Source organism: Propithecus coquereli, unplaced genomic scaffold, assembly GCF_000956105.1.
Source record: "Propithecus coquereli isolate 6110/MARCELLA unplaced genomic scaffold, Pcoq_1.0 Scaffold70, whole genome shotgun sequence".
NCBI lineage: Eukaryota > Metazoa > Chordata > Mammalia > Primates > Indriidae > Propithecus > Propithecus coquereli.
This window is the reverse complement of record NW_012153063.1, coordinates 1,345,356-1,359,630: the sequence shown is the minus strand read 5'-3', so window position 1 is coordinate 1,359,630 and position 14,275 is coordinate 1,345,356. Positions and strand designations below refer to the sequence as shown.

At 35.3% G+C, this 14,275-nt stretch overlaps 1 protein-coding gene across 1 annotated transcript in view; it reads right to left on the bottom strand.

The window, feature by feature from the left end:
• Window positions 1–14,275, bottom strand: part of ADAM23 (ADAM metallopeptidase domain 23) — a 164,288-nt gene that overhangs the window by 39,860 nt on the left and 110,153 nt on the right. The window contains exons 9-13 of the mRNA XM_012661203.1: window positions 8,251–8,322; window positions 5,907–6,070; window positions 4,813–4,897; window positions 3,770–3,860; window positions 1,400–1,448 (exon numbers count right to left, since the gene is read on the bottom strand). Coding sequence (XP_012516657.1) covers window positions 1,400–1,448; window positions 3,770–3,860; window positions 4,813–4,897; window positions 5,907–6,070; window positions 8,251–8,322 — 461 coding nt within the window. The remainder of the gene's footprint in view (window positions 1–1,399; window positions 1,449–3,769; window positions 3,861–4,812; window positions 4,898–5,906; window positions 6,071–8,250; window positions 8,323–14,275) is intronic.

Below are 14,275 nucleotides of genomic sequence, written 5' to 3'. Positions count from 1 at the left end.
AGTGCACAGGAGAATGTTACACAGTCAGGGTGAAGCTGAATCACACATACACCTATTCCCTGGTAATATTTGCAAGAGTGCGTGATTTGAGAGCGACAGGCCACTTTTTCTAGGGTACAATCCAATAGTTTTATGTATTCTGATGTATGAGGGTAGTTTATGGAAGTAGATAAAGCCTGCCACTGTTGATAGTGCCCTCCTACAAGAACTATATAGAAATGTATACTTGAGAAAATGAGTATTAACTTTAAATAGTTTTATTATATCCTGTGGATAGTCAGTCCAAGAGCTCATTTAGAAATTGGGAGTTTAGAAGACATCTTCCTGTAGAACCAATGTTAGAAATGGTGTTACCTTCCTACAGCAGTCCTCAAAAAAGCCTGATTCAGCCACACATTACTAAACTATGGAACAACAGTAAGGGGACCATGGAAGCTAAGAGTTTTGAGTTTAAACTACATTTTAGAACTGTGTTCTAAAGTAGCAGGAATAATGGCTGACTGTGCAAACCCTCATGCTCACTCTCCTCTTCTCCCCAGGAACTGAACTGCCGGGAGGGTGTGGTGGAAGAATAAGGAGGGGCTCTGTACAAGTAGGTCAGGGTCTCTAGCAACCAGGGCTCAGAGGGATCGGAGTAGGACCAGAAATGGCTGGTGTGTTGGGCAGGTTTCTGGCATGGGCAAAGGAAGCAGGAGAGATACTGGGTGAGGAAGCCTCTCCTATTACAAGAAGTGGGCGATAACTTAGGGGGCCTGAAGGCAGTGGCTTCCACGGGGCAGGGGTCCCTGGGAAAGAGGGCAATGTTTGTAGACCTGGTTCACTGAGGCAATGGCAGCTCTGGGGCAGCTATTCTAGTTCCCAAAGTATACACAAAAGAAAAGACAGGTGATGGAATGTTCAACTGTCTACCACTAAAAGATACCTAATTTAGACACAATAAATCTGTCTTAATTTTTTAAAAAAGCTTTATTGATCAAATAAGCGGTATAGCATGATTTTTATTACCGTAAACATAGATATTTATGAGTTCCTTAAAATGTAAATTGATGACTAAATTGATTTTCACTGACTGCTTCAGGTAGACAACCAGCTTTTATTCTAAGTGTACTAAAAAATTAATGCCTCTACTAAACTTAGACACATCTAACGATGTGCTTCCTTTAAGGGTTAATAAGAAGTAGAAGTAGTTAATACGTTTTACTTTTATCACCAACCTTAAATAAAAAATTGAAATATGCAGTAAATTAGCCTTTTCAGTTTTAAAATATCAGACAATTAATTACTGAATTTATACTGTAATTACCTTAAAAGACTGGTACCTACTAGACCGTGGTCTCTAATTACACACAGCAATTTTAGCAAAAGGCATTTATCAAATCCATGTAGGATAAAAATTTACCCTGTTTCCTCCATGATGCAGCCACCCCAGGATTCTGTGCAGTCACATTCTAGTCCAATGAAACAATAAAAGCAACAGAAGAAAAAGGAAACAACAAAAGTCACATCTTTAATCTGCATTACAGCTCCTACAATAATTCTTTATTACCAATTCCATGTCAAATAGACACGGAGCGTGAAGTCCGTAGAACAAAATTTATTTCTTTTAAATGAGTATTTCCTTATCCTTTCCAGAAGTACAGGTCACTTGCTAAAAAAAACAGCTGGCTAGAAATAAAATTGTGCCTCTCCTCATTTTTGTAACTCCTACAACTAAAGTAAGCTCCCAGTTCCGATGTTTAGTGAAAAGCACCCTGGTCTAGCAACTGGAAAGCCTGAGTTGAGTCCAAGTTCTACCATAAGAGAGAGTCCCACAGGCTAGTGACTTATCACCTCTTGGGTCTCAGGTTTCCACTTCTAAAATGGAACTGCATCTCTCTGCCTGCCTATCTCCCAGAGTGGCTCTGGGGTTCATGGGAGATGGTATGCCTGTGTGCTCTCTGTGAACTGCAAAGTTCTCTGATACACAAACACAACGAATCATCATTGAAATTTGCTAACAGAGTGTGCTATAAGTTAAAGATGAGAATTCAATTTCTCAGAGTAGAAGTGAGAATCAGCCAGAGACTTGAAGATCACTATGCTAAAATGTTTAATAAAAGAGAACAATCTGAAACAGAAGTGTACATAATCGCTCAAATAGCAATCATAAACTTAACTTAGATACCAGAGACTGACACACTGATACTGAGATGAGCTCTTCTCTTCATTAGTTTTTTCCTATTCTCTTTTCTATCATAAATATATTTTTAAAGAAAGACTTCCAAATGGATTTTTAAAACAAACTTTAGAACCCATGTGATAGCTACCTAAACAAACACTTCACAAAGGAATAAAGAATTTTAGGAGGGAAGGAACTATTGCAGGCATTAGGCACAGATTCTATTTCTCACCCTACTCCACCATCCAACTCAATAACATCTCTCAGCTGACTCTATCACCAGTCTCTTTTAGGTTCCAGGATGTCCAAAACAAGTACATACACCTAGTCATACTCTATGCCAGCTGTCAAAACTCTAAACACCTCTTTTAATGTGTACTGGGTGTTTCCTTGGGAAAGCAAATACTTTGAGCAAGTTAATAAATGAAAGTTTGTGGGGATTTGCGAAATGCCACCAGACATTTATGACTATGTTACTCGATGACTTAATATATCCATCAAGGGAATCAAGAAGCCTGTGGATATACATTTTGTTTCAATTTTCCATAATATTACACATTAGTGACAAAAAAAAGTATAAAATGTAGGATGATATTAAGGTAAACTTGGTCCTTGTCTTCTTTAGTGAGGTTGGGGTAGAAAGAGAGACCTTTATTCCTAGCGCCTCATATTTTCACAGAGGGAAGGGGACTTCCACTTAATTTCTAGTTAAGTGAATAATATGAGTGAACACACATTGGTCTCTTTTGCCACAGGATCACATGTTTCTGGACCTTAGGCACTAAACTATAAAAATTTACTAAAAATGTATATTTTACTACTATCTTGGTACAAAGAGGAATATAATCCAGGTTTGATTTTAGTCTGATTTTAAAAGCAATTAAATTTTTCATGGACCCTTGAAATTGCTGTGGGCCCTAGACACTTTGCCCACTAGATAAATCAGCCCTGTTTTTCTATCTACCTCTCATCCGATTAATGAAAAAAGTGACAACCAACAGTCTTTGGCCATGTTTTTTACTAGATGGGATCTGTGGCCCTGTTTGTACTCCCTCTAGGACCTGCCTGCCCACTAGAGGAGAATCTTATCCTCCACCACTTGTCCCAAGCTTAAAAGGCCCTGGGGGAGGGACTTCCTGTAGGGGAGCCTTCTTCTCCAACTCTTCTCATGGGACTGGGTGGGTATGTTTAATTAGAACTTAAATATGGACTCCTTTTTGACTCTAGATGGAAGCTATTTCCCAAGGCAACTGTAATATTACTAATCTTGTGATGGAGCCTCATCTAGCATCTTGTGTCTATACTCAACTGTTAGAACCCAAGAGGGTGACTATTCCCACCCCCAATCCCAACATTCCTGAGTGTGCGAAAGCTGACTCACGCCCTGACAAACCGGGTATGATTTTATGAATTTTGAAAGGGGAAATTTCTACAACCCAAAGAGATTAAGAACTATCTCAAGTTGCTCATTTTGTAAAGTTTTTTAGAGGAAGGAGATATACTACAATTAAACTATAATGATTTGAATGAAAAATATTTATTTATTGACTGGACATGCATTATACAGACAGAATGGCACATGAAAGTGAGAAAGAAGGTCAATGTACATACTTGGCTTTCTGCTAGAAGGTTCCCATTGGATTCCAAGGTTTTGAGCCAGGCTCTGCGATAATACTTGTGCCACTGCCATTGGAAGACCATACTGTTTTTCAGAGTTGAAAGTGTGTGGGAAACATTTGAGAGAGTGCACAAAGCTAGTTATTATTTCTTAATTGTTACCACATATCATCTCAGTTCCCTAAGTAGAGCCTCACAGCATCTAAAGATGGAATATACTCCTCATCACTTCCTCTTTGCAACTGGGCCCAAGAAGCAGAAAGCCCCTCTTACTATGTGGCATCTCTCAGAACTTGAAGCTCTCACATGGAAACATAAAATACAAGTCACAAAAGGCTGTGCTCCAATTTAACTCACACCAAGCCAAGAATAAATTCAACTTACTACAAATAAGTCAAGTGAGGTTCCCCACTAAATGATGGTTATTGGGATAAACTAGTATAATATATTCCAGGGTTGACCAGGGTTTAGATATAATTCATTAGGCTTTGGGATGCTGTTGCCACCTAATAATTTCCTTTATAAAAATGAAGGTATTAAAACTTAAACAATGAGATTAAGGAAATATTTGTTCAAATTCATTCTACAGATAGGTAGATAGAAGGCATAAAGATGAAAAATATACAGAGGGAGAAAAAGAGAAGATACAGTAATGATATTATAAGCCCTTTATTTAAATGAGTTAAATCTAATAAGGGCAGAAGAGCATTATAACTAAAAAAAAAGTTATAAGGGAAGGATTAATAAGCTTATAAAAACTTAACATCTTATCTACAAAGCCTAAAAATCTCTAGGCCAATCTTCAGCTTGCATTTGCCTGATAAATATGAAAAGCTATCATTATAATAACCAAAGATAGCATTATGAATCCAAAGGACCATTTTGGGTTCTATTCATTAATAATATAAGCCACTCATGCTACATAATCGATGTCATCATTCTAAACACGCATGAGAAGAAATGTAAACTGGTCCATGGGGAAGAAAGAGAACAGATGCCAAGATAAAGCTCTATTTTAAGAAAATGATAAAATTTACCTCATTCACACCAACTCCTCTTGTGCGAGAACAGACACCTCCAAAGTAACTCAGACTGCTTCTCTTATAGTGGAATGTCACCCGCCTTCAGAAAAAGAAGTGCTATTAGAAAACCAATGTAGTGACCATCAAATAAACTCTCCCAAAACATGTCAACTCTCCTACACTGAACATTCCAGCACCATCGTCCTCCAAGAAATCAAAAACTGTATTTTAAATACCTTTAAATTTATGTTGTCATAATTACCTTTAAATTTATGTTATGTTAAATAATTTCAGTTGAGCAAGCATTAACTGAGTACCTAGTAAGTATCATGTGCTGGCGCAGGAATTGAAAACACAGAGATAAACAGACCACAGTCCTTGACTTTTTTCTAGTAGAGAATATCTAGTAGTTATACAAAATATTGTTGATTATTATAAATTGCTGATTGAAGACTGAAAGAAAAGAAAGTAAAGGTTAAAGCGGAAGGAAAGGAAGGGCTGGGTTGGTTCGATTTCAGGACAGAACCTTGGAAGACTGTCTGAAAAGAGTTTTGCCATGAGTGGGTAAAGAACAGCTTATTATATTAAAAAGAAGGTATGGAACCTTTCTTCCTTAGTGATAGAAACTCAATTTTATTCAATGGTTCATCTAAAAAAAACTACATTTCCTAGCTTCTCCTGCAGCTAAATATGGCCATGTGACTATGATCTACCAAATGACACGCTGGTGAAATTGATGTGTGCAAGCTTTCAGGAAATCTGCTTTACAGGAATTGACTTGGGTAAAAGGAGTGCCCTTTTGCCCTTCTCCCTGCCTGTCATTCCCGTTGCCTGTGATGAAGGCTGGAGCACCACTGGCCTTCCTGGATCATGAGTTGACCTTGAGGATGGAAGTTACATGTTCTAAAGGTAGATCTGATAGCTACAGAATCACCAGCATCCTAGCACTGGGCATCCTATCTCTATGCTTCTTATGTAACAGACAGGGCAATCCACAGCAATCTTGTTCAAGTCACTATTTTCTGATACTTAACTTAGCTTAACACAATAAAGGGATAATGATAAATGTCAAAGCAAAGACTACAATAAAAGCTTAGACAGGTACATACGAGATGAGGTGCACAGCATCAGCGTGCTGCTTGATACGCTGCCGGTATCTGGAGAATTCATGGAGCATCTGCACAGGATTGGTGGTGATGTCAATATGATCCTTCTCAGTCCAGGTCTCGACAGCCACCAGGACAACCCTGGTGTTGAGCTGCTCCTTGTAAATCTGAGGGTATACAACAGGACAGGTGCAGGAGGAAAACACTGGGTCAAACATGCACGATCAGTGAGTCAGAGTCAGTGGAAGGACAGGAAGGGGAAGGTGAGAGGAGAACATGGGTCATAATTAGCTCATCATAGAGAATCTTCTCTTCCTTTCTCTTTTCCAAGAGCAGAAAGAAAGAAAGAAAGAACAATCACAATTCTGTCTCATATCACCAACTCTGCTATAAGGTTATTTCAATCCCACATCAACACATTTAGTGACCTGGCATCTCACTTAGGGATAGACAGTAGGAATGTTAAGATTCTAAAGTCAGGACATAAATTGAAAACAGGGTTCAGTAAAATCAGCCTTCCAGACCTCCCAGAGGGTAAGAGGTTGGAGCCTGCTATACTGGCTGTGAGTAAGTAACCACTTATTCCTGCAGCACTGGAACAGGTCACTACATCTCAGACAAGCACCAAACAATCTGGCTGGTTTGCCATCAGAGGTCAAGTTATCCTATAATATATGGAAAGTAAAATAACACTGAGAGAGAGAGAGAATCATGGATCCAAGGCCAAAAAAGAGCAGGTTTATAATCTCCCAGCCCCATCCTAGCCACAGGGCGGCATCACTCACAATATTTAAATTGTTGCCTTTCTGTAGTCTTTCTCTACTTTCCGCCCAGTAGCTAAATAATTCACACAATTAAGCAACTTCAATGAATGCTGTCATTTTGTCCTATTTTCAAACTACTTAAGAAAACAATGGATAATTTTCGAACACACTGAAGAGGGAGGACATCATTATGCCCAAATCAAATCGAAGCTCTAATTACTTCACAACAAAAGCAAGTTAAGTGTAATGTCTTTTAAAATTACTGGTCAGCTCCAGAACTTTATATGGTAACCCAAAATAAAATTTACACTTTGCAAGATGTGATTCTATTTAAACATCCTGAAATGACTAATACAGACATGCTACCAAGAAAACAACTTTTGCAGGGGAAAGATGTGTTGAAGATTCTCTTTTCCATATTCACTTATAATTTTCCTCTGAGAAAATTGGTAAGAGCTGAAATTAAAGAAAATGAATAAACCAGGTATGAAAACTGGCTCTCAGAGGTTCAATCCTAATTCTATATAATAAAATCTATGCATATCTACTTATATTATCTTTTTGCTAAGCTGGGCCTACCAGGCACATAACATATATTATGAGTATTTACATGATCACTGGTTTTTGGACTGTTTCAAAGGTAGAAAAGAAGGCATCCCTTTGGGGTAAATAAATATCATTTAGGTGTTTGGCAATTTATAGAATGCTTTTTTCCCAGTTAAGATAAAATATATAATGAATACCACATAAAACTCTATTTAGCTGAACAAAACATCACTTTACACTAGAATACATAAAGTAGCATGCTATATTTAATTTATGACTAGTCAAATTGTATTATTTATTGCAACATAATGCATAATATTGATATCTATGGAGTTCCTATCTAAGGCCTGAAAAAGGATGAAAATCTTAACCATCATTCTCTGTAACTTACAAAATGTTGGGGGGGGTAACATATTGATATTAAAGATTTGGAGATTTAGAAGTCTTTCTAAGGAGATATATATTTTATTGTTTCAAATTAGTTTTAATTTGGGACTGACTTATACATTACTTAATTTTTTCATCTAGAAATAAGTCTGAAACATTCCACTAATGGAAAAACTAAGGATATAAATTTGTGTTTTTTTAAACAATTTTTTTGTATTACTTATATTCTCCAAACATACTCTGCCTCAATCTATTAGTTTTTCTCTGCTAAAACCACACATTTTTAAAAAGATCAACTCGTTGTTAACAAAGTCCCATTTGCCAAGTATAATGTCTACTCTTTTTGGTAGCTAACGTTCTCCATTATTTTTGTCCTCCCTAGACCCTGGTGATGATAAGGTCTAGACATCACTTAGAAGCAACATTAATGCATCTTTGGGATTCTAAGGATAAGTCAACAGTCCTCTAAAACTGAGAGCACTACTCTTTGTAAAGCAGATCACCCTATAATTTCTTAGCTAGATGAGCTTAAGGATCACATTTTTACTTTTGCCCAAGATATAATTAAAGTAACAAGTAAGCAAATAGAGATCAAGATATAAACCATTCCATCTTGGTATAAATAGGTTCAAGAAAACAAGGATACTTACAGAATCCACAAGGTTGACCACAGACTTTGCAAAGTTGTTGGTATGTGCATGAGAAGAGCGATGCTTCTTATACTGGGGGGATAAAAAGATATACCAGTCACTGTCAAATCATAATTTAATGGTAAATTTCAAAATTCTGTAAAAGCAGAAGTCTCACAGCAATAGTAGATATGAAGATTAAAAGTACGGAATTTAGTAGAATTTAGTTTGTGCCATACTGGAAATGGTGGTGTTCTTATCTTATTTCTTTGTTAGGCAGCAAAATTCAAACTGTCTAAAACACCCACAATGTTCTGGGTAATGGAAAGGGCCTATAGAAATCTATGTGAGAAGCTGTACACTGAGAAGTAAGTTTTTAATTTAGTCATGTTATTGAGCCCACTATGCATCATAATCTGACACAAACCATCTTTATGTGTCCTTTTAAAGTAAACTAATACATGCATATAACTGGATCATAAACCATTGTGTTAATCTTAAATTCTTCACGCATTTTAACAGGTTTTATAATCTTAGCATAAAGAAGTTTCTACAAATAGCTCAGCATTTTAAGTTGCCTAGCAAAATTCCACAAGCCCAAAACTTTTGAAGCTATCTTTAAGAGTAAAAGCAAAAGCCTTAATATTAAGTTCCTTTGGGGTGATGAAAATGTTATGGAATTCGACAGAGGTAATAGCTGTACAACATTGTGAAGGTACTAACAACCACTGAATTGTAGACTTAAAAAGAAAGGAATATTAGCTGATACCAACTCTAATGCAGCGGTGTTACACATCTACTAAGATAAATTTTATTTTGCTTCTGAATATTAATTTGTCCTTTTTTGGAGACTTCTTTTTATAGTATAATGAGCACAGAAAACATGACATGCAAGTTTAAAAAAATAAAATAAAGCCTTTTTAAAATCTATCAAAATGTTATGTGTTTCATTTATTTCTTATTTGTAATTTTCAAGCCTCTGACTTACTTTGTAGAAGGATGATTCTGCCTACTGTGTGGTGAGCGAATTAGAGAGAGTCAAGAATGGAAGCAGAGATGTTTATCGGGAAACTATTGCAGAAGTCCAGGTAAGAGGTAATGGAGACTGGATAACTGTAGGGAAAAATGGGTGGATTCAAGAAATACAGAGGTAGAGCTCTGAGACTTGCTGACGTAGAGGATGTGGAAGGTGAGGAAAGAGAAGAATAAAAGATGACTCCTTGGTTTTGACCTTGAATAGATGGGGGATGGCGATGCCATTTAAAATAATGAGAAATACTATGGGAAGAGAAGTTTAGAACTAAGAGTTCTGATTTAGAAATGCCCAATGTGAGATGCCTATGAAGTAGAGATGTCAAGCAGACAGCTGGATATACAAATATGGAACTCAGAAGGCTAGAGCTACAAAGCAGGGAGTAATGAATTTACAGTCAAGGTACTACTTAAAGACTTGAGACTGGAAGCTGTCACTTAGGGAGAGAGTATAGAAAGAAAAGAGAGCCCTGACCCAAGCCACAGGGCACTCCCATTAATTCTAGAGGTCAGACGTAAAAAAACTTACATGAAATGGCCAGTGAGGTTAAAGAGCTATTATGTCACAGAAGCCGAGAGATAAAGAAAATATTTTAAAAAGAGAGTAATCAACTGTGTCCAATGTTGTTAAAAGAGTAAGATAAGGACAGAACAGTGATCACTAGATTTAACTTGAAGTGCCATTTCATTGAGCACCTAGGATATACTAGGAATTAAGACAAATGTCTCTCCTACAGCAAATATTTGCTCCTCATAACTCCATGATGTGGGTTTTATCATCTCCAAATAACTTATCCAAGATGACACAGCTGGAATTGAAAGCCTGTTCTGGGTTGAGAGAGGAGATAAATTTGTTCAGTTAACAATTCTTATTAAACAGTTTATGTATATTCCTAACAAATCATGATTATTGATGAGAACTCATAATTTGTTAGGTGTATATAAAAATGTAGTGGTTTTTATTAATGAGGTACCATCTCACCCCAGTTAGGATGGCTATTAACAAAAACACAAAAAATAACAAGTGCCTGGGAGGATACAGAGCAAAGGGAACTCTTCCATGCTGTTGGTGGGAATATAAACTAGCACACACACTATGGAAGAACAGTAAGTTTCCTCAAAAAGCCACAAATAGAACTACCATATGATCCAGCAATCCTATTACTGGGCATTTATCCAAAGGAAAGGAAATCAATATATTGAGGAGACATCTGCACCCCCATGTTTGCTTCGGCACTATTCATAATAGCCAAAATATGAAATCCACCTAGGTGTACAATAACAGATGAAGAGATAAAGAAAATGTGGTATACTCACACACACACACACACACACACACACACACAATGGTATGTTTGTTATTCGACCATAAAAAAGAATGAAATCCTGTTTTTTGTGGCAACATGGATGGAAATGGAGGTGTTGCTCTATGAATTAATATAAACATGTCTGCAAACATGTTTATATTCCATGAATTAATATAAACGTGTTTGCAGACATGTTTATATTAATTCATAGAGCAACAGGAGGACGTTATATTAAGTGAAATAAGTCATGAACAGGAAGTTAAATGCCACATGTTCTCACTCATATGTAGAACTAAAAAAAAAAGGTGACTTTGCAGAAGCAAAAAGTATAATAGGGGATACTAGAGACTAGGAAGAGGAGGGAGAAGGAATGATTTGTTAAAGGATGCAAAATTACAGCTAGATAGGAGGAATAAGTTCTAGTGTTCTATGGCACTGTAGAATGACTGTAGTTAACAATAATGTATAGTTTCAAATAGAAGGACATTGAATGTTCACAATATAAAGAAATGATAATTGTTTGAGAGGATGGATATTACCCTGATCTGATGATCACTATACATTATATGTATTGCAACATCTTTATGTACCCCATGAATACGTACACTTATTATGTGTCCATTAAAAATTTTTAAAGTGATGGTTTTTAAGTAAGGAAAAACAAATGAGGTTTAAATTGAAAAACTTCAAATTATAATCCCATATTTACTCTTATTGACTCATACTTAATGTAGCAAAAATGTAAGCAAAACATTTGTTTTTCATGTACTTTAAAATATCTCAACCAATTTTCTATTAGAATAAGGTTTTTAATGTTTATATTTGGCTTATGCAGCTCAAAGAAATGTTTACAGACTCTTATTAAGGATATAATTGGCTTGCAAATTAGGTTCTCCCAGCCAGGTACTAAAAGCTTTCCACCAAATTGAGGGATTTTTCTTTTCTAATTGAAAGCCACTGATAATGTGATGCCTATTCAAAATAAGATATCCGCATTTGTTCAGGCAGCCAGTAATAGGCTACTCTGAATTAAAGGGGTAAGCTTGAATGCAAATGTAGGCAGAATGCTTCCATTTACTGCATGAATGAGAACTAATTTTGTATATAAAGAAAAATATGCAATCTCCATTTATGATAAAACTTACTTTTACCTTTTCCGATCACTAAAAAGAATTTACATTTAAACTGGAAAACTTGCTTTTCCTTCCTGAACAAATGCAATCCTTAAGAAATTTGCCTTTCGAAAAAAATTAAGATTAGAATTTGATTATCAACCTGAAGGTGACAGTTATCAGAGTAACTATGGTGAATCATATATTTAATAGTATAAAGATTGTAAGATGATTACTCTCAGTGGGACAATTATTCCAAAGCCAAGAGCAAATCTCCAAATATTAAAAAATAAATGTATTAATTATTCTAGTTCAGTCTGACTTTCAACACATGAATTTAAGTACTTTGATCCAAGTTCTGGTTTACTATTTTTTTGTGGCAATCATATTCAAAAACTTATTTTCACATCATATAAAGCATACCTCAAAAAAGGAATTTTCTCAACTCTCAAAAGAAAAAAAATTCTTATAGAATGACATACGTATTTGGGAATATTATAGACTAGAATGTAACCTGGTCTTTAAGCAAAAGGAATACGAAGGCTGTCTGGAAAGTATCCAGCCACGTAACCATTCTCGTTGTATTAACAATGGCTGGATACTTTCCAGATAGCCCTCGTATATTTAGTTCTATTAGCCCAGAAATAATATTACTTTAAATAGTAGAAATCTTCTTAGATAATTTCTTTCTATTTGAGACATGATTTCTACCCAACAATAAAAGCTTTCAATTTTTTTTCCTTTCTTAACATGTATTCCCTCCAAATTTATCAGTACAAATTATAATTCTTTTCTTCTGGTTTCAGAAACAGATGAACATATCATGCCTACTTCTCATCCATTTTAATAATAATAATAAAATTATCAAGATTTATCATTAAAAGATTTGATAGCCTGAATAAGGTAACTTTATCACAAAACATATGGTATAATGTATAGAAATTTTCCATATATAAAATAATACTTTAAGAAGGGTGCTATTTTATTATTCATAAGATTATTTAAAAGGCTTAAAAATAAATTCAAAATATATGATGTTTAAAATATTATCAAGTTTCCTATTTTGCACAGTTACTGAGATCTGCTCTCTGACTGATAGCTTCATGTTCCTTCCTGATACAGTATGATGGAACAAGAGATTTAGAATTGCAAATAATGGTTTGAAAACTGATTCTATCAATTACCAGCCATTTGGGAATGCACTTTGTACACTTAAAGATATTGTCTATATATCTTAATTATTATTTCCATTACTATAAAAGTATTTGTATAATGGATGTTGGGAAAAGGTTAGGCTTCAAAAGCCATAATTTTGCAACACGCCACAACGCTTGGGATTGAAAAGTAGCTTGAAAACATTTCAATTTTCCGATCAACAAATATAATTCAGATGAAAAATCATACTGGGGTTTTAAGCAAATTAATGTCCTTCAGAAACTCATATTTTAGCCTTCATTGTCTAAAATGATTGCATACACATTTGGTTTTTCTTCCCACCAGAAGGGAACTCTCCTAAATTATAGGTAATTCTGATAAATTCTGGTTCTTACTAATATATCTCAAACAATGCATTTAAAGGGTACTGGTACAGAAAACAAAATCTTCATACAAAGTAAGAAGTGTTCTATTGACAAACTTTATATTCAACATAATTGAACTGATAATTACTCAAAAACATCCATTAATGTAGAAACTCAAAAGTTTAAATATAAATCAAGTCACCATTTTTTGAAATGTATAGTTTCAAGGCCTTCTCTGAGTAGAATTTCTGCTGATTAGAATTTCACATAGTCATTTTAGCATGAAACACAGCCTTATCCATGTAGTCTACTAATCTAATTTTGATTTCATTAAAGTAAAACAAGGACTTTAAAGATACTTGCAAGGCAATCTCAATTTTTTTCCCAATCTTTTACAAGTTTGTCACCCATACCTGACTTTTAAGTATGTTTTAAGAGATTCTCATCTTTATAAAGTTTTTCCAGAAATGTAACTTCATTTTCATTAAAAACAATTACTCCTTGTCTTGTTGTATGCAGTTTTTAAAATTCAATTACATACAATAAAAATAACAACTGGCCTAAATAGTCCAAGGAGTGTGGTAGGGGTTGCTGGCACCAGCTCCCACCAGCTCACAAGAGCCAACTGGCCACATTCTCTCCCTGCTCTTTCAGTGATCTCACTTTGATAGCTTGAAATCAGCTATGGTGGGAGTATTTACACCACAGATATCAGCAAAAATTATAAACCAAGAGAGCTAGATGTTAAAATTTACCAGCACACCACGAGTATTGGTTGTACTAGCATATAACCCGCTGAACGAGATTCTTGTAGGCTTCAGCCAAGATATTTTACAAAGAAAATGGTTAAGTAGAGTATAGTTAACAGAGTTTCTACTTTATCTTCAAGAAAGGCCAATGGGGAGCAATGATTGCTTTTCATATTTCTTTTAAGTGTTACTGAAATGACATATTCAATCACATTTTACTTCCATAGAAGTAACATAAGATTATTCATCTTTCTAATATTTAAAGAAGATAAATAATCAGTTAAAGATGGTCTCTTTAAATAAATTGTTATATATTTATTTCCTAT